Below are 25,455 nucleotides of genomic sequence, written 5' to 3'. Positions count from 1 at the left end.
CACAAGCCAACCTTTCAATTAGGCCCGGAGTATAAATATCCGTGGCTGATTGGAATGTGGCGGCTGCTGGCACAAAAGGCCCGGCTTGGCCGGGCTCCAGGACCCTGTCGCTCACTCACTCTCTCTCAGTCACGCTGGAAGCCGCCCAAGGTTACTTTGTCAATGGACGCAATGATTTCTAACTCCCTGTGTCTGCCACGACCACTTTCCCTTTTCTTTTTCTTTTTTCTATCCCTGTTTCCATCCTTCCTGCGCCTGTCTCCCGACAGCTCCATGGCAAACTTTACATTTGAAAGAGGCCTTGGGTTGAACCCAGTTGGGGGTTTGATGTCCCTTCTTTCCCCTCCGTACGTTTTATGCCTCATCTGGATTTTGAAAATTCCCATTGCAAAAGGTGTCATCTGTTATTTTCTCCTTAAAAATAAGAAATTCCCCAATGTGATTTTTTTTTGTATATACTCATATATTTCCACCCATGGTGAGCGTTTGGGTTCCAGTCCAGCTCCTAATCTTATTTAGCTAATGCTGCAGGTGAATAGTCCCTGCAGTACGCCTGGGGAGACCCTGTATATCCTTCACAGATTACGGGGGGATGAGCTCCCAGACAACTTATCCCTCCGTCCCGAAAACCTGTCACCGTAAGCTGTCTGAGAAATTATCCACACGCCCAGACACACGGTGGTGAGGGTATGAAATGACAAAGCAGAAATGTTTTTGGAGAAGGGGACGTTATCACTTTCACCGAACCATTTCGAATGTTGTAGTAGTGCACCGCCTACAAATAGGATTGGAATTACTGGTGTTACAAGGCAGAAAGCTGCTGTCGTTCTTCTCCCTATTTGACTGTTGATATTTTGAGTTTGGGAACTTTTTTTTCGGGTTAGTCGGGGTTATAATGTCTGCAGCAGAAATGTCCTCTGCTGCTACATGTAAAGATTCCTCCTGTTGTCTTCACAGCTCCTCAAATCAACAGAGTCATGCCCCTCCAATAATATAATATGTCCTTTGTTAAGAAACCATACCCTCTTCTTTTCCATCACTTCACCCCTCCCCCAGCCCCCCACCCAACCCCTCTGTGTGACCCACCTACCCAAGCTGTGTCAGGGAAGCACCCCCCCCCCCAGTCTCTTATGCATCCCTCTAGAATCAGGAGAGATTAAAAATTAGGGGATTAGATTCCCCTCCTCACCCTGTAATCCAACAAAACAATGCTTTCTAATGTCGAGCGCTCCAGAAGCGTGGGTAAGTCCTCCGTGTCAGTTATTCCTTATGGAAGGGTTCCCTCGGAAAAGACGCGCACTTCGCATTCTGTCTCCGACCACCTCCTCCGTCCCAACCCCCTTTCTTTATGATCCGGGGCCGTAATGAGGCAACATGGGAGATGGGGCCTAATATCTGCTAATAGGGTCAGTGGAATAAACTGTTTTATAGGGGTCACTGTTGGCACAAGGACAAAGGGATTGCTAAATGCTCGTCTCCTCCGGTGCCAGTTGTAACTATGATTTTTTTTTCTTCTTTTTTTTTTTTTACAACAACAATAATAATGGCAGTTATAATGACTCTGATAACACTGAGGAGTCCCGGTGATGTAAGACACCGGCAGGCTACTGAATTAGGGCCCTGTTTTAAATATGTCAGTGCCACGCTCGGGCTGGAGCTATAGCTGGCCATGGGATGCCCTCCTTTAATTTCATCGCTCTGTCACCTTTTATTAAAACCCATTTGTCTCAGAGAGAGCGAGAGAGAGAGAGAGAGAGAGAGAGAGAGAGAGAGAGAGAGAGAGAGAGAGAGAGAGAGGGAGACAACGAGAAGAAAGTAGTGAGGGTGGGGGGCAGACGCAGATGGAGAGTGAGAGAGGGGGAAATGAGAGATATAAGCAGAGAGAAAGAGATGTAAAGACAAAGAAGGGTGACTTACCCGAGGTGCCAGATAACAGAAATTGCTGTTTTGAGGAGGGGCAAGTGTTGTGGGTGGTGTTGATTGTGGGCGTGGGGGGGGGGGGGTGGGGGGGGGGGGGGGGGGGGGGGGGGGGGGGGGGGGGGGGGGGGGGGGGGGGGGGGGTTGCCATCACCTTTGGGAGTGGGTCTTATAGGTGGAAGACAGGGTTGGTAAGGAGGAATGGGAGGGTCCGAGGGGCTCAGCAGGAGTGATTAATGATGAATCTGGGGTATAGTGGGCCGGTGGGACTAACCATCCCCGTCTCCGTCTCCATCCTGCCTCCCCCAAAACCCTTTCCCAATCCGCAGCCCTCGCACCCCACCTTCATGCCCATTTGTATCTGTCTTGGGAGGGGCCTACGAGGACCCACTGATGTGCCCCCTCATTTTCTTGAAGATGAAAATGAGAAACGCGTCCAGACATGTGTCATTTCCAAATCCAGCTCTTCAGATTTATTTTGGACGGCTACTGTTTATTAATGTCATTGACTCCAGACTAATTATTCTTCCGCACGTCTCAAAAGAAGGAATTCCTTCAGATCTCAACAATGTGTTCACTGACACTCACCGGTGACTCACCGTACTCGGCGTCAAATTAACACATTTTGATGTTACCCCTTTTGAAATCCTAACAGGATTATGTCCAAACTCCTGTCTTTCATTTTGAAGGTTTGAGTAAATCATGGGCCAAAAGAAACTCGTGAGGCGCTCGCATTTATTTGTTTTCACAAGGGACTAGGCTGGGGTTTCTGCCAGAGAGCTTATGTGCGCGCGTGCGCGCGTGCGTGCGTGCGTGTGCATGTGTTTATGTGTCCGACAGAGAGTGTGGCAGCCACACTTTCCTCACTCCGTCAGATAGCTTTGACTTGGCGCCCCGCTCTGAAATGGCATCAAAGTGGCTCACCGCCACATTTCCACCCCGTCCTGTGGTCCCTCGCTCCCTGTCATCTGCCTCTAAGCCCACGCACCCCAGTACCTACAATCAAAAAGAAATTAAATGATTCATTCTATCTTCCCGCCTTCTTCACAAAGTGAAAACATGAAAAATAAAAGACAGGAAGAGGCTTTTAAAAACACTCGTACAATGCGTTTTATGTTCTTCTCTGTTCCCCTCGTTTCTCCTCTTTCTAACTGAATAGTACATGATGGCACTTGACAGAGAAGAGGAGGAGGAGAAAGCAGAAGGAGCAAGAGAGAGAGAGAGAGAGGGGGAATAAAATCAAGTGTGACAACATATGAATTTCAAATTTCCGAGGAGACATCAAAGTGCGCCATCCGGGGTGTCTCTTCGACAAGGACACTTTCTGATTTTTAATTCCGTTCCCTGATTGTATCGCCAAGGCCTTAACGAATAAACGGAGGAGCAATGCCAGTGAGTGGCATCAGGCGGCGAAAGATAGAGCAGGGAGGGAGGGTAAGGGGAGATGTGGGGGGGGTAAGGGGGGCACCACAGAGGAAAGAGAGTAAGTGAGATCAGAGGGGGTTAGACGAGATAGATAGAGGAGGAGGAGGAGGTAGGAGAGAAGAAAGAAGTGCCTCATCCAAACACAGGCGGCCGGGCCCTTTGTTGTCGAAGCGATCATAGCTCCTCTTTCATCAGACAGAGCGATGGAGGAGAGAGACAGTGAGAGTGATCCAGTCCCCTTTCCGCTGGGGTGACAGGGACATGCGTGGATGGAGGGCAACTTTTTCCACCCTTTGCACATATCGAAATCAGGGCTCCTCTTCCAAGGACTCATCGTGTTGTGCAGACTCTGAGAAAAAAAATGCTCACAAGTATAGCGGGGGGTGCGTGTTAAACAGTGTGCCTACGCTAACACGTCTGTTTGCATTCAGTCGTGTCAACACAAAACTGTCGCGTGTCGCTAATCGCTGGTTATGGTCACTCTTCCTCTTTTGCTTTCCAGTTCACGGCCGCAGCGGTCTAATTGCCTGGGAGGTTCTCAGCAGGAAGTGTGGCAGGCCTCTGGCATTCCCTCCCTTGGCAAAGCCCTCCGCCAGCACTGCCGCGGTGCCAGCTCACCCAGCATCCACGCGAGGGGTCTCATAACCCACAAGAAACCCCCATGATGGGCACTCCCCACCGGGCCTCTTTGGAAACGGATGGGAGAACCCCAGGAAAGCGGCAGAAAGATGGGAAAGGTCATATTAGTATTTGCATCTGGTGCTCTCCCTCTCTCTCTCTCACACACACACACACACACACACACACACACACACACACACACACACACTCACACACAACGACGATCCCTACCTCATCCAGAGTTGAAGGGTCCTTAAGCAAGACACTGAACCCCTAACTGTGCCTGATGCTGTGTCATCGGTGTGTGAATGTGTTTGTGAATGGATGAATTTGTCATACGTTGTCAAGCACTTTATGGTGGTGGGAGGAACTAGAAAAGGGCCATATGAATTGCAGTCCATTTACCATGAGAGAAAAATGTGCCAATATTAAAATCAAATCATGTTCTCAAGCAAGAACACAGAGGGGGTAAATGTCAAACGCCTCTAACGAATGAGCAGGATCAGTTTTCCTTCCTTTAAAGAGGGAACAAAAACAGTTTAACTGGTGCCATCAATCTCAGCGACGATGACGTTACAGGCCTGAGATTTAAGGCTGTTGCACTGAGTGTGGATCTCTGCGCCCTCTGAGCTGCACCATGCAGAGTGGAGGCGGGTTTTATAGCCATGTGAGCATCACCTATCCACACACACACACACACACACACACACACACACACACACACACACACACACACACAAACACACGTTATCTGTCACAACACTAGGATGTGTTCTATAAAACGAATTGTTGCAAAGGAGGCAACGTAGATGAGACATAAACCTTTTCAAAGCCAAAGTATAACCATCCGTAGATTTTTTATTAAAAAATGACAATGTGGCGACGAGTAATTTTGGCCTATTCGCTTTTCAACTGATTAAGAAATAACAAGGCTGAACGTCTTCAGGGGAAGTCTGAGGACACATTTGTTCTCTCCAAGACGAGGCCTTTAAAAAGAGGTCTCACATGGAACAGTGTAAATTTTCAATGCGTCGTTAAGTGCGAACAAATTAAATGATATGATGAAACCTCCGTTTGGTGAAACTGAAAAGTAATTAAAGTTATGTTGTACATCAGTCTCAACAATTTTAGAAATTAGGCCAAAACAAAACAAGCTAAACTTTTGATCAGATCAGAAATATTAAGACAGAAGGTCAAGTGCACACCACATCACACTAACACACAGATGCACACACACTCACATGGGCCCCTCCTTGGTTGTGGAGAGGGGTGCATGGTGAAGCAGCTGGGAGACGTGGGGCCACTATGGCCCTTTAGGGCGAGACGGCCCTAATCCGTCCCCCGTCCAACAGCGCCAGTGAAAGGAGGCCTGTCAATCATAGCGCGGCACCCTCGGGTCTCTGAGATGGGGGTGCTCAGATTTAGGATTTACTGTACCCCCACCATTTTTTTCTGTCTTTTTTAAAACCCCCTTTGCAGACAGATTGATATACATGTATGCACGTGTGTGTGCATGCAGGAACACACACACACATACACACACATATAGAGTATAGTGCCTCTTTGCTGTCATGGCTTTTAAAGACCCAATCTGAGCTCATGTGTGTATGTGGCGAGGAGGAAAAAAAAAAACGACTACAAGGAGAAAAAATATGCAAATGCATGATGAATTTATGTTTAACCTTTAAATTCACACCAATGCATCTCCATATTTCAAGAAGTGTAAACGCCAGACATCTGGAAAAAAAAATCAGACAGAGAGAGAGATACGTTGACATTTTTTTTTTTATTGAGATTATTTTTGCTTCATCATTAAACAGTAAAATTATACTTCACTTGCTTATAAAGTACAAATGAGAAAGATTGTCAATTCAAATGAACTGTTATACTTCCAAGAATTACATGCTGGGAATGGGTGATGATTGTTTTGGATACATTTTATTCGCAAGCGCACGCACACGCACACACACTCACACACACACACACACACACACACACACACACACACACACACACAAATGCTAAGGCAAGTACATTTACACATTAACACACTGATACACAGAGTAAGCACTTATTTAGGTGTCAGACACTGCATGTAATATGCTCTGGCACAGTATCTGTGTGTGTGTGTGTGTGTGTGTGTGTGTGTGTGCGTGTGTGTGCGTGTACCAGTGAGCCGTCAGCTGAGCTGAGCTGAGCTGTGTACTGTCCGTTGCAGCGGGGTGATGGTGATCAAATCTAACAGACAGTGAGGACCGGAGCACGCTTGCCGCCTCAGAGACATGCTGAGAGAGGGGGAGAGGGGGAGAGCACGCGCTGAGACCGCCTCTGGCCACCATTATCTCCTCAGTGCGTGACTGTGTCCATGTGAGTGTGACAGTGTGAAAAATAGAGTGTTTGTTTGTTTACTCACTGTGTGTGAGCGCGTGTATGTGTGCGCGCGCGCGTGTGTGTGTGTGCTTACTTGCTCCTGTGTGTGCCTGTCAGTGTATCCAAGTCAGTGTGTGTTCATATTTGCTGTTCAATATGCTGAAGCCCATATAACTGACTGGGAGATAACGACTGAGCCAGATGACATGGCGGGAAGATTGTTCTTCTCGGGCCCTAAAGCTCCTCAAACTTCCTCTTTCTGTCCTGGCCTTTTTTTTCTTACAATTTTCCAAAGTGGACAAACTTCTCACCAGCTGCGCTCGTCTATTGCAAAAAATTAGTTTGAGCGCCTGCTGTGGGCGGAGAGGGAGCTCGCCCACTCCAACATCTGTCTGCAGGTTGCAGATTGTAAAGAGAGGTGGGCCAATCAATAACTGAAAATCACTTTCAGAGCATCAATACTTGCGTCGAATGGATCTGTACCAAGAGGAGATGATCAGTTTCCTATTATATATTTATATCATGTTGTGAGTACATGATAAGTCAATCATCAATCAATTTAAATTCCAAGACCCTGATTACAGATTCTCAAATGTGGATTATTTAAATTTAGTTTCCTCAGTCCTCTTTGGTTATAAACTAAGTTTTTTTTATAGTTTTCCTCAAGTTTTATGGCCGAATGACCAAGCGATTAATTTGCGGTTCTACACATGATTCAGAAATTAACAGAGAATTATGTGGAATATTAACGATACTTTCACTTTACATCATGACACTCCGATCTCTCCTACATGATGGCCTATACTGTTGTTAATAAAAAGCATGAGTATTGATATGGATATTGCTGATTCTGGCCTTTTTTTTTGTTAATATTTAGTATGTGATCAGAATCATATGTTGTGATCTTGTCCCACCCCAAGAAGTAATGAACAAGGAAATGAAACCACAGACTAATGTAAGCGCTTTGCTGATCTGGCAACTGTAGTGACAGGATTAAGATATTGACACTGTTTTGACACGACGTTCACCCAAAACTCCACACTGACATCCCTTTATAGAGTTTAGAGGATTTGTTTCTGCAGTTATAACAGCACGTGGAACTACTTCCTTCAAAAACAGGCAATTTTAAACTTTATGTCTTTGCCTTTATTTCATACAGACAGTGAAGGAGAGACAGGAAACAAGGTGAGAGAGAAGGGGAATGTTATAGTCGGGCCTGTCGGGAAACAAAACCAGGCGTATGTGCCCATGTGTCCTAACCATTTGGCTCTTGGCTCAGGCAAATTGTTCAATCTCAGCAGTCTGGAAAAAAAATGTTGAATGTGTTGTGAATGTTAATATTTACAAAAGGTCCCCTTTTGGAAAATGTAAACTTTGAATTGCTTGAAAAGATAAATCAGTGATGCCAGCTTTCCAGTGAGATGTAAACATTAATACTTTAAGCAACAAGTTTAAATACTGCAAATTTACAGCAGGGTTTATCAGGTACATGATATATAGTAGGTACACAAATTTAAGTGGAGAAGTATCGATCATTCCCCTGCTTTATCTTGTATGTTTTAATATTACTATTAACACGGCAAATGTAAACTTTCGCTTGTTTTTCTAGGAGTATACACTAAAGTTCATCGAACTAAAATCCTCAGAGCAGTGAGCAGACCACTCCAGGATGTTGCCAACAGAAAACTGCCAAAGGCTGGGTTGGCCCGGAGTCCCACATCATTTAACATACTGCCAACACCACCCCGCCTCTGCAGCCGGAGCACCCCGCACACTCCATCCACACATCAGTCACCACTCGCCCTGTGTGTGATACAGAGAGAGTGAGAGAGAGCGTATGCGCGTGTGTGTGTGTGTGTCAGTGTGTGTGAGGAAGAGAAACAGAGATGAATGACCGTCTAATCACTCACACAATACAGCTAAGCCCCATAATGAAAACCGTTGATAAGAAAAATTAACATAAAACCTAAGTGGTACAGAACGAGACAGTGGACATAAATAAAGAGGCTTAGGCACCATAAATCTGAACCATAAACACAAATATATACGACTCATATACATATGACTCACAGACTCCCTCGTCCTAGGCCAGGAATAAAATGACCCTAAAGCATATGTACACATATCTGCTTCATCCTCATTTTTTTTACTTTTTGCCAGTTCCCGCAGAGCCGGCCCCTCCACTCGCAGCGCGGTGCAGCAAGTTTTAATGGTAAATCAACAAAGGGCCGACATGAAAGAAAGGCAAGCTTTTCCCGTTTGCAGGGTGAAGAATTATTCATCAGCGCTGTAGTGTTGCACTGCAGGCGAAAATCCTGCAGCAGTGTTCCATTTTAATTGCCAGAAAATGACTGTAAATGATACAGAGAGTGAGGGAGGAGAGGGCCAAAAAAAAAAGGAGACAGAGGGAGAGAGAAAGGGAAGAGAGAGTTGGAATCTGAGATTTAAAGAAGGAGGGGGGGAGACACCCCCACACCCACACCCACAACAGCTGCCCCCCAAATTGAAGGCCATGGTGATAAAAAGCTATGTGGCAATCAGAGGAGTGGAGTGTCTCCCCCCCTCCAACAGCCTAAAAGAGAGATAGTGAAGGGAGAAAAGAGGAGACGAGGGCGAGCGCCATCAGAAGAAGGAGTGGTGGGATTAGGTCTGAGAGAGAGTTTACTACGCTCTTTTTGTGCGCCGAACCTGCAGGATTAGAGATAACAAATGTTAGCCGAGGACGGGCACCTGCTGTGAGCCGGGAGGAGGAGGAGGAGGAGGAGGAGTGAGGAGCTAACCCGCTAAAACAGCAGAGTGGGCTTTTGTGGGCCCCGTGCAGAATAAGAGGAACGAGGGGCTGAAGGGAGGGGAGGGAGAGAAGAGAGGATAAAGGAGGCAGGAGTGAAGGGGCAGAGAAGTGGATGGAGCGGGTACAAAGTCAATTTGTAATTGTCAAACAGATGAAGGAGCGGAGATTTTTGTGGGGGAGTAAACATTGAACTTGCTAATCCGTGGACCTCAAAGCCCGCTCCGCTCGCAGCCACTGCGATGTGCGTCTGTGTTTGCTTGGATCGCACAGGCCCCCGTGGACCCGACACCAAATTTCACGTAAAGACGAGGATTAAAGCAAACAACACATTTTTCCTAACTTTTGAAAGTCTCCCAGTTCTTATCCATCCCCTCCCCTCGCCGTGTCCTAAGTATCTTGTACTACCATCCTACTCTTCATCTCTCTCTGCCCCTCCGTGGCACTCGGGTGAGTGTGTGTGTGTGGCTGAAATTGCCGCTGGGGCCTGGGGACCTCCCCGCCTGCTCTCCGCGGTGACCCCCAGACCAGGAAGCACTCAGACTGGTCAATCAGCAATTAAAAGCCTGTCTGTAGCCACTAACTCAATTCAACCACTCAGCTTAGGGCCGAGGCACCCAGACAGAACTGAGACAGACTCAACGGGATTGACCCCACACACTGGTCTACTCTGGTGTGGTCAGTCCTTCGCGTCTCGCACAATTACCTCCCCTAGGTGAGCAACAGCGCAGTGGATGCACACGTGACACGAGGTCTGGCCTGTACATAAAGGTCACAACCTCTCTCTTACAAATGTCTCGGTGCCTGCACCTCAACCTGAGGGTTTAACCCTGCTTAGTGTTCAATACTGAGTTTGACCTTTTCTTTGGTCTGACTTAAGGCATTTACTGTTGTAGCCTGTGCATTAGGAGAATATGTGTGTGTACGTGTGTGTGTACGTGTGTGTACGTGTGTGTGTGTGTTTTTGTGTGTGTGGTGCAACTTCTCACACGTACAGACGGAAACTCATAGACGCGAACGCGTTTGATTAAACAAGCACTTGACCAAAAATGAAACATAAGCACGGGGAACATGGACGCAAACATATGGATACGAGCTCCCACTCTCACTGATACACACTCTTTTACACACACACACACACACACACACACACACACACACACACACTTGAATGCTTCACTCACCCCATATGTTTTCCTGTTTTTACTGTTTCATCATTCACTCAGGGCTTGAAAAAAAAAGGAAAAGAAAAGAAAAGACTTGGAAATGTAATATAAAAACAAAAGCCAGAGAATAACTGCAGGGACTGGTAAACGAAGCATAAAGACCCCGAGTGACCGAGGGGAATTATTTGGCTCCATTAAGCAGGCATTAACATGAATTACTATCTAATTAAAATTAAACAGCTCATTAATAACTTTGCGGTGGGGCCTTAGTGTTGAAGTTCTCTGGAGTGTGCGCGCGTGTGTGTGTGTGTGTGTGTGTGTGTGTGAGAGAGAGAGAGAGAAGCTGTGTTGGGTCGTGGCCAAGAGAGCAATGAAGTGTGATAAAATTAAGCACCTGCCCCTAAGAAAAGTCAGGGCCTGGGAGGGCTTACAGTACCTGTGACACAAAACAACTACTCCGACGTAGCCACATAAAAAAGAAAATCTTACTCTATCCATCTCATCCCTGTCCCCTTGTTTTATAGTGTCAATAAAATCATAAAAATCCCCCAAATTACTTTTAAACTGATGGAAATCTGCAAAAGCTTTGAAATGCATGTGGGAAACAAACTGCAGCGCAGCATGGCTTTGTCCAAATTGTCAACTTACATGAATTAAACTGTTTTTAAAGAATCTTTAATTAAACCAAAAGTGACCGTAGTCTTTAGTATAAAACTCCAAAACCACCAAAGGGGAAGCTGCAACAGTAACATCATACACACTCAAGTCGCTCAGCTTGTTTCTCTCAGTCTCACACACGCTCGTGAAGCCACACTCGTTCGTTTCGACTTCCAGTGGAGGAAGTGTGCGTAGAATAATAGGGTGAAGATGCTGGAACGGAGCTGAGCTACACGGACAACAGACTTCTCATATCGGGCAACACGTTTGCACGTTTACGCATCGTCACAGTGAGCGTGAGACATGTGGACTCGCCCCTTGCAGCGTCCCGTTGGGGTCGAGGTCCCTTCTTGTTGGCAATGCCGCTCAGCCTCGGAGGATCTGTCAGCAGGAGAGAAGAGAGGAACAGGGAGGAAGGGAAAAGAGGGAGAGAGAGAGCCATAAGTCTGGGATCATCATGTTACCGTTCTGATCGTCATCTTAACAAGAGAAGATAAGATTATCGAGGGAGGCAATAATACTGACAGTTATGACGCTCTGGCACAGAGACAATGCCACTTGTTACCTACAGAAACCTGCACTGATTTCATTGTCCATGAAAAATTGCAGCATCAGCATCGAGAGCATCGAAAACCAAAAACTTTTGGCGCCCTGTAATCAGGTTTGCAAACCTGCCTCCCTCGCCGTGTTGATAATGGAACCTCATCACCCAAATCCGCCAGATTGTCCGAGAGCAAAACCTTCGACAGTATAACAACAAACGAAGGACGAGGAATAGTGACAGATAGTTCCCGGAGATGGTGAGTGGATGACAGAGAGAGGGGGATATGGAGTTAGGCCTCAGATGTATGCCAGTGCATGAATCTAACCCCCCCTCCCACCACCACCACCAGCCCCCTTGCTTCTTGTGGCCAGGAGCTGTTTACCTCTCTATCAGCGGTGCTCTGTAAAAGCAGGGACCCCATCCATATTCACTGGCCTCGAATTCCTCTGCTTATCTCACCCCCCCCCCCCCCCAACCCTTGAAAAACCTCCCCGTGTTCCCCTCTGCACATACATACATACATAAACACGTCTTTATGGAGGCAGGAGGCAAACGGCGCAGGGCGAGGAGGGGGTCGGGGATAAGAATCACCTTGAATTCAAAGCGGAGGATTGTGGGTCCTCGGCGGGCAGTGGGACGGACAAGGCAGGCGGCCAGCCTGAGCTCACGCCCGGCGTGACACAAAGACCAGCCAGACAGGTAGAAGGCAGGATTTCAAAAGGACAGGGAGCAGATGTGTGCACAGGAAAAAAAGAAGAAGAAAAAAGCCAGTGGCAATGCAAAGGGATTTGGAATAGTGAGGTGTGACGCTCATGCAATTGTGTGTTGTTACACTGATGTGCATCATTAGGCGATGGGAGCATGTGCATTTATATATTTTTTGGCATTAAGATCCAAAGATCCTCAAAACCTGACATTGTATCTGCCTAACCCTATTTGGACTGGCTGTTATTTCCCAACATGGAGATTCACATGAAGTGGACAAATCACTTCTGTTGGCAAGGGGGGGGGGGGCGCAGTAGAGTGGCCGATAAGAATTGAGAGTATATGTTCGGGTTCAAAGAGTGCTTGAGCACAAGCAGAGGCACTTGACGGAGTGTTGGTTGCGGGGACCGGTGCCACGTTCCTCTGCGAGCCCCGTTGTTTGGGGGATTGAAGTTGGGAACTCTCTCCACTACTAATTGCGGCGCCCGGTGCCTTGTTCATGAATATTCATTCTGGCGCGTTCAGACCCCTCCTAATTAGCCGGGATATAGAGGAAGAAAGTCGCACCTTTTACCACAGTACAGACCCCCCCCCCCCACTCTCCACCACACACACACACACACACACACACAAAAGGCTACAACCACCCCGCATTCTCTTGGGGATGCTGGCAGAATAGCCCAAGTTCATTAGCCAAAAAGGAAAGGAGGAGAAGGGAGAAAAGAAAAAGTTACCTGAAAAGCACGGGACGACGTGGTCTTCAAAATGCATGTGGGCAAACAGCTTTTCTTTTCTTTTTTTCTTTCCTCTTTTCTTGAGCGGTTGCATATTTAGTGCCTATTACGCGTGTCTGTCAAAAATGAGAAAGAAAGAAACACGTGGGAACGCAAATACAATTATCTGATTGAGTGAGTTGGTGAATATTATTCTGCTCACTGTAGTTTGGGAGGACACCTCGCATGAATTTTAAAATCCGATCGCAGCCTGTGGCGGGTCGGGGCGCTCCCCCTGGAATTGAGGAGGACTTTGTGTTTGACATCCACTAAGAGGCCGAGGCCGTTTCAACGACGTGAGCGCGTTACTTTCAGATGGGACTGAAATAAAAAAAAAATGAAAAAGATTATTTCAAAATTATACCTTTGCATATTTATAAAGCCTTAGAATAAGGACTAAAAATAACCTGCACTCAAATCGGATTTTTTTTTCAAATAGAGACTGTGGCTTAATTTAAATTCGATTCTGATTAAAAGCACAATGAATCTTTTTTTTTCTTTCTTTTCTGCATTTGTTTTTTTTTCTTTCCAGCATCTATTTGAAGAGCACTGCAGAAGCTCCTCAGCAGGTACAGATACTTGGTGAAGTGAGGGGTCGCTGGGGTCCTATCGGTTGCGCTGCGTCCTGACAATAACTGCTGCATATTAAGTGGATTTGGGGGGAAAGATTATCACGTGACTGACTGGGGGGGGTGGGGGGAGAGAAAAAGACTCCCCCTCATTCTAATATTAAACCAATAAAATAGTTCACTCACTGCGCTTAGTAAAAGATCGTAAAAAAAAAACAAAACAAAAAAAACGAAGTGAGGAAATTACGTTTGGTCAGCGAATGCATCACGTTTACTGCGGGCCCCTGTCCGAGATGAAATTATAGTCTCATAATGTCTCGTCCATGTGCATGTTCACATTGTGACACAAAGTGCAGACTAATTCGGGGCACTGTGTTTTTCCGCGGGGTGACACAAAGAAGACACTTCTTCCTGGTATAGGAGAGGTCACCCAACTTCCTCCGCGCTCCGTCTCTGTGGTTCATGCCCAGCGCGCCCCTTGCAGTTTCATAAATCCGTCATATCGGCTTCACTTCCAGACGCCCCCCCCCCCCCCCCCCCCCCCCCCTTGCGCGGCGCGTCACGTCACCGCCAAGTTCTGTGTGATTTCTTTCATCGGGCGCACCATGGAAACCTAGCGCTGCCTGGCAAAAATGCACCTCCGCGCACACAAGGCCATATTCTTGTGTGCGCGAAAGAGAGAAGAGGAAAAAAAAGAAGAAGAAGGGGGTCGAAGCATCTGGAGCTTTTCTCTTTTCTTTTCTTTTTTTTTGTGCTCTTTCTCCAGCAGCTCCTTATTCGCTGGCGGGGCAAAAGGCACAAGACCGGGTCTGTGTGGCAGAGTCACCGCCGCTTTTTATAGACACGGGAGACGACGACGAGGGAGTGAATGGCGAAGGGCATCTTCATTACGCGGGAGAGTCGCGCGGGACACTGGGACTGTGGGGTCGCTCCAGGAGTTCCCACTGTGAGCGCGAGAGATGCGTCCTGCCTGGGATTTCATACAATTTCTCTTATTCTATCACCCAGTAGTTGCCGAGAACAAACTGTCAGGTGATGTCATTGTAATTCAATTCCCCCAAAAAATTGACTGTTTAATCTGGCAACATCTCATCTCAAGAATTAAGAGGGGGGGGGGGGGGGGGGGGGGGGGGATATATATATGCAGAATGCAAAAACCCTGTCATATACTGTAAGTCGTCTCATCGACATTTAAATAAATAAATACCGTTTAACAACACGCAGACAACTCGCTAGGACTGCCCCCCCCCCCCCCCCCCCCCCCACCACCACCACACACACACACACGCACACACACACAGACACACATACTCATCCCAAATAAAGGGTGCGTGGATTAAAAACCACGCCTTTCAAGAGATGATGACGAGCACCGGTGACCCCCCCCCACCACCACCACCACCACCACCACCACACCCACACACACACACACAAGGACGCGGTCACAACAGTAAGGAGACCACTCACCTTTGAGTCTCGTAGTCCCGGAGTTGTTGGGTCCTGGAAATGAAAAAAAGAGTAGTCGCACATTGAAAGATGACAGCAAAACAACAAACAAACAAACAAACAAACACGCTGCAGAGATTTAAAAAAAAAATTAAAAACAAAACGTGGAGAGCGATGCTTTCAGGTAAATGATTCAAATGGGACTGTTGCGCCTGGGAGAAGAAAAAAAACCCTCGAACCCCCCCACGCCCCACTGTTTTAGAAGGAGAGGAACATGTGCCTGATTGCAGAGTTTTGGGCGAATGGAACGGGAGAGATGTAAGATTTGTTTAAAGCCCCGCATTTCCATTTAAGAACGTGATTGTGTTTGCAAAGATCCCTTTCAATCTTCGCACCCCCCCACATCCCCCTCCTCCCTCTCTCTCTCTCTCTCTCTCTCTCTCTCTCTCCTCTCTACCCCTCAGCGTCTCTGAGGCTGCTTTGCAATTCATAGAATTGGTAATTTGCTATTGGGTCAAAACGTGAAGGGAAAAATAATCAGATCAACCGGGAGAGAGGTATGGTGAGGAGGGAGCCATGGAGCAAGAGACACGGGGTCTCTCTCTCTCTCTCTCCCTCCCTCCAAGTTGAAGCTGAAATGCTTCCAGAGGTAAATGATTTTAGAAATATAGCCTGTATTCTAATCGATGAAATCCAAATATCCAAGGCAGTTGGAGGGCGGGGGGGGAGTCACAACTGCATGCAGCAGCGAGGACACAGTGTCACGTGGAAATTCAATTAGATTGTTTTATGATAAATTCAGGGCTAAATGATTATTATCAGATGTGGCACTATAAACCTCGATAACGTCTATACCCTTGCGTTCACAAGATAGTGGGAAGTGAATAACATTGTGTCTAGTGTCTGTCAACTATACACTATGTAGAAGTGTGTGTGTGTGTGTGTGTGTGTGGGCCTGTGTGTGTGTGTGGGGGGGGGGGTAGAGAAAGAGAGCGTATCGCGGCCTATCATAACTAAGTGGGGGGTGATGATGAGATCACAGAACATCCAAAATTATCCGAGACAATGCAAATAAATGACACACACGGAGGCTTTGAACATGGAGCGTCACGCGGCTCGGTCACTCGCGCGCCGCCTCTCCCTTCGAGTGGGAGGCTGCGGAGCTGCAGCGTCGCGCCTTCTAATCTGTTTCAAATGAGGAGCGCCATAATCGTCAGTGACCAATTATGGAAGGTGCACGCGGGCGTGGCGTGCGTTTATTATACGTGTGCGCGAGTGTGTGTGTTTGGAGAGGGGCGGGGGGGGGGGGGGGGGGGTGAAGGAGATCTCCGTACTCCCCCACGTGGTTATTTGCAAAACAACCGATCCAAACTCGGGGAAACCTAATCAAACCCCGCTGCTGCAGCGCAGCTCACCTTCCCTGGGAGAGAATTGGAGAAAAAAAGGGGGTTATCAGTGCGCACGAGTTATCAATGAGAGGCAGGCATGCGAAATGAGAGGGGCTGCTTTTAAAAACTCAAAGGGACATTTAATAAATAGAACACATGTTTGTTTCTTTTTCTCGGTTTTTTTCTCCTTCTTCTGTAGCATATGTAAGATCGGAGCTCTATTCATCCTGTGCGAAAACTGCGCTGTGCCATGCTCTGAGAGCCTGCGCCTATTGAACATGTCCCCAGTGGGCCTGGATCGGAGAGGAGCCAATACAATCGGAGGGGGGGCGTGTCTTCGCGCTTCCCCAAGACCTCCCAGCGCAGGTTGTTGCGCGTTCGCTCTAAAGCCGGGAGACCTCCGAAGTGCGCGTCAGTTTTCGAAGTAGGAGCCATGGCGACAACAGCTCAGTATATTCCGAGGAATAACTCCTTACCGTCCAACCCGCTCATGCATCCGGATTCGGACAGGATGCACCAGGGGACGACCTACAGAGAGGTGCAGAAAATGATGCACCACGAATACTTGCAGGGGCTCGCGGCGACCAACACGGGACACCCGATGAGCCTGACGCACCACCAGTGGCTGCCCACGTCCAACACCGACTGGTCCAGCGGCACCCACATCGGGCAGCAGGAGCACAAAGCCAGCGTGCAGGCGAGCCGGGAGGACCTGAGCAGCGGCTTCCACCACAGATCCCACCTGGTGCACCAGCAGACGCAGAGCAGCCACCACGGCTCGTGGGCGCCGAGCACGACGCACCACCTCTCCCCGCTGTCCCCGGCGTCCAACGGCCACCAGTCGCTGGTCTACTCGCAGCCCGGATACACGAACCTCAACGCGATGCTGAGCCCCCAGCCCGGCTCCCTGCACCACGGCATGCGCGACCCGCTCCACGACGACTCGGGCAGCCACGACAACCAGATGGAGTCCCCGCAGCAGGCGTTCAGCCACCACCAGGACCACTCGGACGAGGACGCGCCCAGCTCCGACGACCTGGAGCAGTTCGCCAAGCAGTTCAAGCAGCGGCGGATCAAACTGGGCTTTACGCAGGCGGACGTGGGCTTGGCCTTGGGCACCCTGTACGGAAACGTCTTTTCTCAGACCACTATCTGCAGGTTCGAGGCGCTGCAGCTCAGCTTCAAGAACATGTGCAAACTTAAGCCGCTCCTAAACAAGTGGCTGGAGGAGACGGACTCGAACACCGGCAGTCCCACCAATTTGGACAAGATCGCCGCACAGGGCAGGAAACGAAAGAAGAGGACCTCCATCGAAGTGGGGGTGAAAGGGGCGCTGGAGAATCATTTCTTAAAATGCCCAAAGCCATCTGCTCATGAGATCACCTCTTTGGCCGGCACTCTGCAGCTGGAGAAAGAGGTGGTCCGCGTTTGGTTTTGCAACAGAAGACAGAAAGAGAAACGAATGACACCAGTGGGGGTCCCTCACCCGAATATGGAGGACGTATATTCCCAAGCAGAGACCCCTCCTCTACACCGCACACTACAGAGTCCTGTGCAGTGACTGTTTTCATGAACAATCCGAGCGTTTCCGCGGGGGATAGGAAAGAGAGAGGTGGAAAAAGGGACTAATGGAGTTTACACTATTTAAGTTTGGCTTTTGTTTACCAGAGAGAGAAAAAAGAGACATGGCAAAGTTGAACCGATGAGTTTGGTCTTTTTTGTGCCCCTTAGCATTCGGAAATCATCGTGGCCAGCAAATAGGTGACAAGAGGGAAAATGTTGAGAGAGAAAAAAACAACATAATAATGACAAAAGAAGAAAAAAAAGAAAAAAAAAGTTCGCTATGACTGATTCCGTGCGCAAGTGAAAAGTGAGACAAAGATCTTTATTTACCAAAACGATCCGGAGGAGACTTGCATATAGGGTCAAATCTGACATCCCATGGCTGTTTGGAATGGGGGGAGTGAATTGGACGTGTCAACTGAGGCCAGTCTCCTCCTGGTGCGAACCCGAACTGCTCACGACGAGGATCGACACCGGAGCCGAGTCGCCTTCACTGGATGGACATTCAGGCTCAAACTGATCAACCAGACTTCTGAATATTGGTGTATACTTTCATTGTTATATTGAGTGTGATGGTTTCTTTGTTTTTCGTTTGGAAAATATTTTTTAACTCGAGTGTCTCTCTTTCTGCAGACTCCTCTTATTGTTATTATTATTATTGTTATTATTGTTGTTATTATTATTATTATTATTATTATTATTTCCGTCATGATCTGCAACAGAAGCTGTGTAACTCGACAGGAGCAGCCTCTCTGAGTGTGGTTTTTTTCTGTTTGCTCGGTGGCAGTCGATGGTGGAGAAGTGATAGAAATGATGGCACCAGACGAAGAAGAAGAAAAAAAGAAAAGCACTCACACTTAACGTATAAGACACATTTCAGAGGGAAAAAAAAGTCAAATGCAACAGGACGTTCTTGACGTTCTGACTTGCATGCCTTAAAAAAAAAAAAAAAACGATATTTAAAAGCTTTGCAGCTGACCACGGCGAAATTTGTAAACAGCACCAGACGCTAAATGAAAAAAAAAGGACAGGCATTTCTTGTTTTCTTTTGGGCGTTGTTGTTTGTTTTTTAAGAATGAATTTTCTTTGCATGGAGCACTTATTCTTTGGTTTAATATTGTTATTGCAATTATTTTGTTGCGTTAGAGTGGAGCTGATCCCAACAGGCTTAAAAAACACACACACACGACGTCCCCTCCCCATGTTCACAGGTCCCCACTGCCCCCCACCCTGCTCGAATCCAAACGTTTCACAGCGAGATTGGTCGAAAAATACGAAAATGAAAAGTAATAATAACTCAGGTAACTTCAGTGCCCCATGTCAGAATATCACGCCTGTACATGATTTTTTTTTGTTCCTCTGTGTTTTTTTTTAAAAAAAATATTGTTTTTTAATATATGTTTTAATCTGGTTATAACCACACCGTTTTTTTCTTCTTTTTTGTCCCGTATAGCCATGTGTATTATATTAAAACGCTGGATTCGGAAATAAGAATTTAATTCTCGCTCGAGGCGAAAAAGCGATGAAGGGACTTCACTTTTAGATATATTTATTTTTCTCTGTCCTGAAAGGAAATCTGACAAACACTCGTGCGTGGTGTGTCATTTCTCAATGTTGGACCAGTCCAAAAAGAGCCCACAGCAGTGCTACTTAATACAGACGAGGGGAAACTTTTTTTTTTTCCAAGAAAAAATAACAATGATAATTAAAAAGGAAGAAAAAAAAGAAAGAAAAAAAGATTTTAGAGAAAAATGTCGCCAGGATTATTTCCAATATGTAAATATGTCCAATATGTAAACTTGTACTTGTTTCCGAGATATCGTTTTGTTTTCGTTTCTTTCCGGGCAGTTTTGTACACTTACTAATTCCAAGAAGATATTTTAATATGATTTCATTTATGAATCTGACCATTTATATATATAAATATATATATATATTTATTTCTTAAACGTATTTGGAGCTTTTTTTTGTTCAGCTCTGTTAATGGTTACGTTGCAGTGGATTTCAGTATGTTTCTCTCTCTCTCTCTCTCTCTCTTATTTTTTGTTTTTGTTTTTGTTTACTACATTGGTTGTACGTTGATTGCTAAATGTAGACTGCGAGGTCACATTTATATTTATGTTATAGTAATATTTTATTACTTACATAAAACCTATATACAAGAATCGGTCTTTTGTCTTCATTGAGATCCAAACGGGGCTCGTGCGTCGCGCCGCTGTGGCGTCACGCGGGGCAGATGAAGATATGAAGATGAAGATGATCATAAAGTTGAACGGTGTGTTCGGTGGTGAGCGGCTCATTATGTAACAGACACCAGGAGCCGCGTACAGTACATGTGTACAGTACATGTGTACAGTACACGTGCTGCTCGAGGGGAGAGACAACAGTATTTTACCTCAGGCAAGTTCACACACACACACACACACACACACACACACACACACACACAGAGTCTCTGACATTGTCCACATCTTTGTGTAATCGCAGTATTAAATTGTGCAATATGAATACGACTTTCTGGTCTTTTCATTGAGTGGTTACTATGATTTGTATTATTATTGTTACGAAAGAGATTAATTCAGCCTGTTTTACAGTTGCTTAAATAGGCCGCATTAAATCAATCACAGGGAAATTTGAACTGGTTCCCTTATATAAACCCTCACCATCATCATCATCATCATCATCATCTTCTAAGCGATTAGAATATGAATATTCTTTGGTGTGAAACAGAAATATACCTGTAGGCGAAAAAACAGCATATTTTCTAAAGATAGCGAAAGGAAATATATATATATATATATATATAGGATAAACAAGAACTGCAGGCCCTGAAGTTTAACAGGAAGAGAGACAGGCCTGAATTCACAGGCGACATATTTTTGATATCATATATTATGTTCAGCTTCTCCAAATCATATATAACTATATTTAATGTAGTTTTAAAGTTGGGCTATTGTTTGCCTCGTTCGTTTATGCACATGCCACAAGCGTTGTGTGTTTGTGTAAGTGTCTGTGTGTGTAACTATTGTTTCTACAATTATATCTACATGTCATACAGCCTAGAGTTGGGTTTCAAAGACAATTTCATTGAAGCATCACTATAGGCCTATTTCATCTTTTCACCACCACCTCCTCGGTTTTATTTGTAAAGGGTGAAAATCATTGTGGGGGAAAAAATTATAAAAGAAAAAGATGTATAGCGACAGAGAAAGTGTATACTCACAAAGTCTGGGTTTGCCGAAGAAACGTTAACTTGTCCGCTTTTACTTAAATTACAATGAGCAAGTATTTCAAATAGTTATCAGATGCACATCTATATTTCATCACGCCACTTTCTCAACGGAAGCGCCGTTGTCAAACATGAATATACGCTATAATATGTATTTTAAAAAAGTTGGAAGTTCGGTTTCTGAGGAAAACTCAAAGTGAGACACTTGTTTGGCTGGCAATGAAATTATTTCTACGCAATTCACAAATCATTCCACGCGACGACAAACATCCTGCACGAATATTTCTCCTCCAAATTTGCGTAATTTTCGGTTGAATTTCAATGATAAATTTCGTGTGCAGCCTTTTTAAACGCGTTGGAAAAAATACAGTAGAGGACACGGATCTTTTGGGGGGGCTCCGGACTTTTTGTGCTGCTGCTAATATGCAAGCGAGAATAAAAGAGTCTGTGCAGTGGCAGAGGTGGTCGAACTGAGGAAGAGGAGGAGGAGGAGGAGGAGGAGGAGGAGGCCCAAGCGAGGCAGCGAACCGATTCTCAGAGAACAGCGAGTCACAGGCGCCCCCTGCTGGCGAACCCTGGGGTCTGCGACACCAGAAGCTCGACCTCAAAGTTTGACCAGAAATGAGCTATGGCCACAAAAGAAACGATAATATAATATAATATAATATATATATATATATATATATATATATATATATATATATATATATATATATATATATAATCATCATCGTAGTCAACGTCTTTCCAACTAATTGTGTATGTTTGTGTCAAACACAGACAGTTCAAACATGCGTCACAAGTAGCTTTACTAAATCAGTAAAGCTACTTTTACTCTTTTTGTTCTTAAACAACTCTTTTTGTTCTTAAAGTTACAGTGGAACCTATATTTCATATATTTAATTCATGTTCCATACTCTCTCACAGTTCCCACATGGGTTACCATTGTTGACCACTGTTTTGTTTCCATTTATTATGTATTATTGATTCTTCGTATTTTTTTGACTGTGTTTACATACGGGTGTGTACGAAGGACCTTAATCGCGAGTAGTAGTACTTCTGTTTCAATGTCGTACGTTATGTTAAGACAGTTGGCTTGAGTGTGGATGAGGACGAATTACGTCGAAAGTCAACTGGAAACTTTACAGAAGTTGTGTTTTCTTTGCCACGTCGACAATCAAGATGCTAAATAATAAATAAATGAAATGATGTATAAGTAGCTGTCATCCAATCCCATTTTTAACAAAAGTTTTGAATGTGACTCAGCCAGGGATCAAACTTCCAAACCTCCCAGTGTTAAGATAATCTCTCGAACCTCGGAGTGCCTCACAGGGTCCAGTGTGACATGCGGTGTGAAACACGGAGGCCCGCGGAGTGGACATAGATGGTGAAACAGAAGGAGTCCACAGTCCACCAGACATGAGAGATTGTGGTGACTGGCACCAACTGTTATTTTTTGATGATATGCAATTTTTATTCCGATCCGTATGGAGGGACACAACCTCCATTATGCCGAGGAATCAATAAAACATGAGGAGAACTCATCGCTAAACAGCAAAACCCAGCTATTTGACCCACAAATCACCACGGTTCACCCTCTCCTCCTCTTCCCCTCTCCGCAGACAGCTCCCCTGCACCGAGTGGGCCCTCGGCAGCACTGGCAGAGGAGCCGCAGCCCGGGCGCTCGTGGAACACTGATGCCCCCTTCATCAGGGAAGTATCGTCACACACAGGAGATGTGGATTAGTGATGATTAGCAGGGATTATGGCTGGTTAATGGTGGGAAAATACATTAGGAACCGTCGGCTCTGGCAGGGGGAGGGGGATTTCACTCACACTAGCGGATTTGCATTGATCCACAGCAAATGAATGAGGATTAGCAGCATCAAGCTATGTGCCAACAGATAAATAACATTAAGCGCATTATACGCCAACGCCTGTTATTAATGACATTACAAACACCGCCACAATGCTGGCAATTATGGAAAATAATAGGAGCTGCTGAATAATGTACTTCGTTGGGATTCTCGGGATTCCACATTGGCCTCGTGTATGAGCCAAGCTACTTATTGGCAGAGAAGCGTATAGATTTTTAGGGGAACTACTTTCCAATGGCTCATCATTTAAAGGGTTTGTATATTGTTAATGTATTGATGTCAATAATGCATTTTTATCACGGCTGCGTAGGCCAACAATAGGCCGTTTGTGAGAACACGTTTTGCGGTTGTTAGGTTATGAAAGCTTCCCTTGGTTGTCGTCCATCACTTTACATCATCAGCAGTAACCCCTGAAATTAAAATCCTACCTCCTAATTTCTGGAAAAGAGCTGAAGATTCAGCTGGACCAAAAGCCATTCATTAAATTACAACCCCAGGCTTAATATTAATATCATTATTGTAGTGGGGAAAGCGACGGATCATATTTTCACCAGGTTAAGAAGCCGTAGAAATCTCAAAAGGCGGTTTCACCTGCAAGGGAGATTCACTGGTAGGAAGCATGGCAGCGGATAGTGAAGCTCCATCTGATCAATACTGAAATCCGATTGGCGCTGGTGAAGCTGCAGAGCAGGTGTGTACAATATACGTCCTGTGCAGGTGCACAACACAATACTCTGCAGGCGGGAGGGGAAAACAAAAAAAGCATGCTCATTCCTCCGTGTAAACAGCATTTTAAACCTGACAGGTGAAAGAGCCTGTAGCTTTCTTACTCTCTATTACTTACCTCCTTCTCTGGCTGAGTTCTCTTCTCCTCCTCTTTTTTTTTTTTTTTTTTTTTTACCGTTTATGTAATAAATACCCCACTCCCACAGTGAGTGGCAGAGGGAGGAGGGGTGGGGGGACTGGGGGGGGGGGGGAGGAGACAGAATAATGCAGTTTTTCATCAAAAATTCCTTCTCTTCCCCTACCTCAAGGTTTCCTCGTCTGAGCCACTTGAAAGATGGGCAACAATGTGGCCACACGGTGAACACCTAGTTACCATATGAAACACTCCAGCAGTGAACTGGGGGAGACGGGGAAGGGAGAGAAAGTCTTGTGTTATTTATGATACTGGGCCTTGTAGCTATATGGGTTCCCCCTTCATGTCGACTCCGAGGTATGGCCCCCATATGCGAAGGGGTATAAGTGCGGCTTTAGAAAGTTACTCTCTCCCTCCCCTCCGCCTCTCTTTGCTGCTCACTCGCAAGGTTTTTTGAAGAAGAGAAGTCGCCCGTCTCCCCCTTTCATGGCTTTGAGGGACATTTTATATCGCCTCAGGTGTCTGTCAGTGTGACTAACAGTTCTGAGAGTGGAGAGCTAATATCTCAGGAACCCGCCTGCAGGCAGCAGCACATAGATGTTACAGTCGGTGGCATGCGACAGGAAAGACTCGTACTTTGGAGGCGTTCAGCCGCAGCAATTACGACAGACACGGTGGCCCGGGTGGTATTAAACAATGGCTGTGACAAGCTCAGCAGATGATAATACACGGTGGGGAAGGCAAGATAAATGCAATCGTCTGGACTTGCGCGAGCCGCTTTTATTTTGTAGGATGTTCTGACAAAAGCTCGCAAAGAGCCCAAGGAAATGTACTCGGCGCAGTACACTAACCAAACAAAGCAATAATAATAATGGTTTTCTCTCTTTTTTTTTGGTCCTTTCAGGATCTGACGACACATGTGAAATCACACAGCCCAGCTGCCGAGGAGGCCTTTTAGACAAGCGCACAAGGTTGCAAAGTTAATTGCTGTGCCTAAAAGGACCCAGTCCCGTGTTAAAGGTTGTCTTCTCTTTTCACCTTCAAGCATGGCTTTTGTCAACTGCAGTAAAGGCATCGCCGTGCCTCCCGACTTCAATAACAAGGTTTACTGCCGAGAGGAAGAGTGGGAAAGAAAAGACAAGGTCTTGCAGTAAAGAGACACACACTGCTAAACAGTGGGAAGGTCGCCGAACCCTGGAGCACGCCGAGATGTTCAGGGCCTCCTTTCCATTAAGGATATTCAAAACAGAAGAACACATGACCATTCAGAGTCTTCGAATGTACGTGCACAGCAGCAGAAAGATCACCCTTCTTGCACACCCTGAGCAGCTCTATTGTTTCATTGAGGAGACACACGGACATTCTGGGAAAAGGAGAACGAAAGATTCCCGCACCGAGATCTCGGCCGTACAAAAAGGGAGTGTGTGCCAGCCCAACAATCCGAACGCAAACGAGATTCCTAACTTTTGTCCTTTGACCGTGACTGCTCCTTCATGTTATGCATGCCAGAATGGAAAAAAAAAAGTCATACTGTGAACCCCCTGCAAATTGGAGCCGG

General features: G+C 46.1%; 1 protein-coding gene and 1 long non-coding RNA gene across 2 annotated transcripts; one reads left to right on the top strand and one right to left on the bottom strand.

The window, feature by feature from the left end:
- Nucleotides 1-7,462: 7,462 nt before the first annotated feature.
- Nucleotides 7,463-23,997, bottom strand: LOC118303561. Its single transcript, XR_007030926.1, has 6 exons — nucleotides 23,883-23,997; nucleotides 23,630-23,772; nucleotides 15,003-15,035; nucleotides 13,130-13,287; nucleotides 12,928-13,043; nucleotides 7,463-11,325 (listed from the first exon to the last, which is right to left on the bottom strand). It is a non-coding gene; the product is annotated as an uncharacterized LOC118303561 (long non-coding RNA).
- On the top strand, nucleotides 16,764-20,445 carry pou3f1 (POU class 3 homeobox 1). Its single transcript, XM_035629590.2, has one exon. It carries the CDS (start codon nucleotides 16,803-16,805, stop codon nucleotides 17,928-17,930), a length of 1,128 nt encoding a protein of 375 aa, XP_035485483.1. The 5' UTR covers nucleotides 16,764-16,802; the 3' UTR covers nucleotides 17,931-20,445.
- Nucleotides 23,998-25,455: the final 1,458 nt, after the last annotated feature.

This window comes from Scophthalmus maximus, chromosome 1 (genome assembly GCF_022379125.1).
Source record: "Scophthalmus maximus strain ysfricsl-2021 chromosome 1, ASM2237912v1, whole genome shotgun sequence".
Taxonomy (NCBI): domain Eukaryota; kingdom Metazoa; phylum Chordata; class Actinopteri; order Pleuronectiformes; family Scophthalmidae; genus Scophthalmus; species Scophthalmus maximus.
This window is presented reverse-complemented; position numbering and strand designations above follow the sequence as displayed.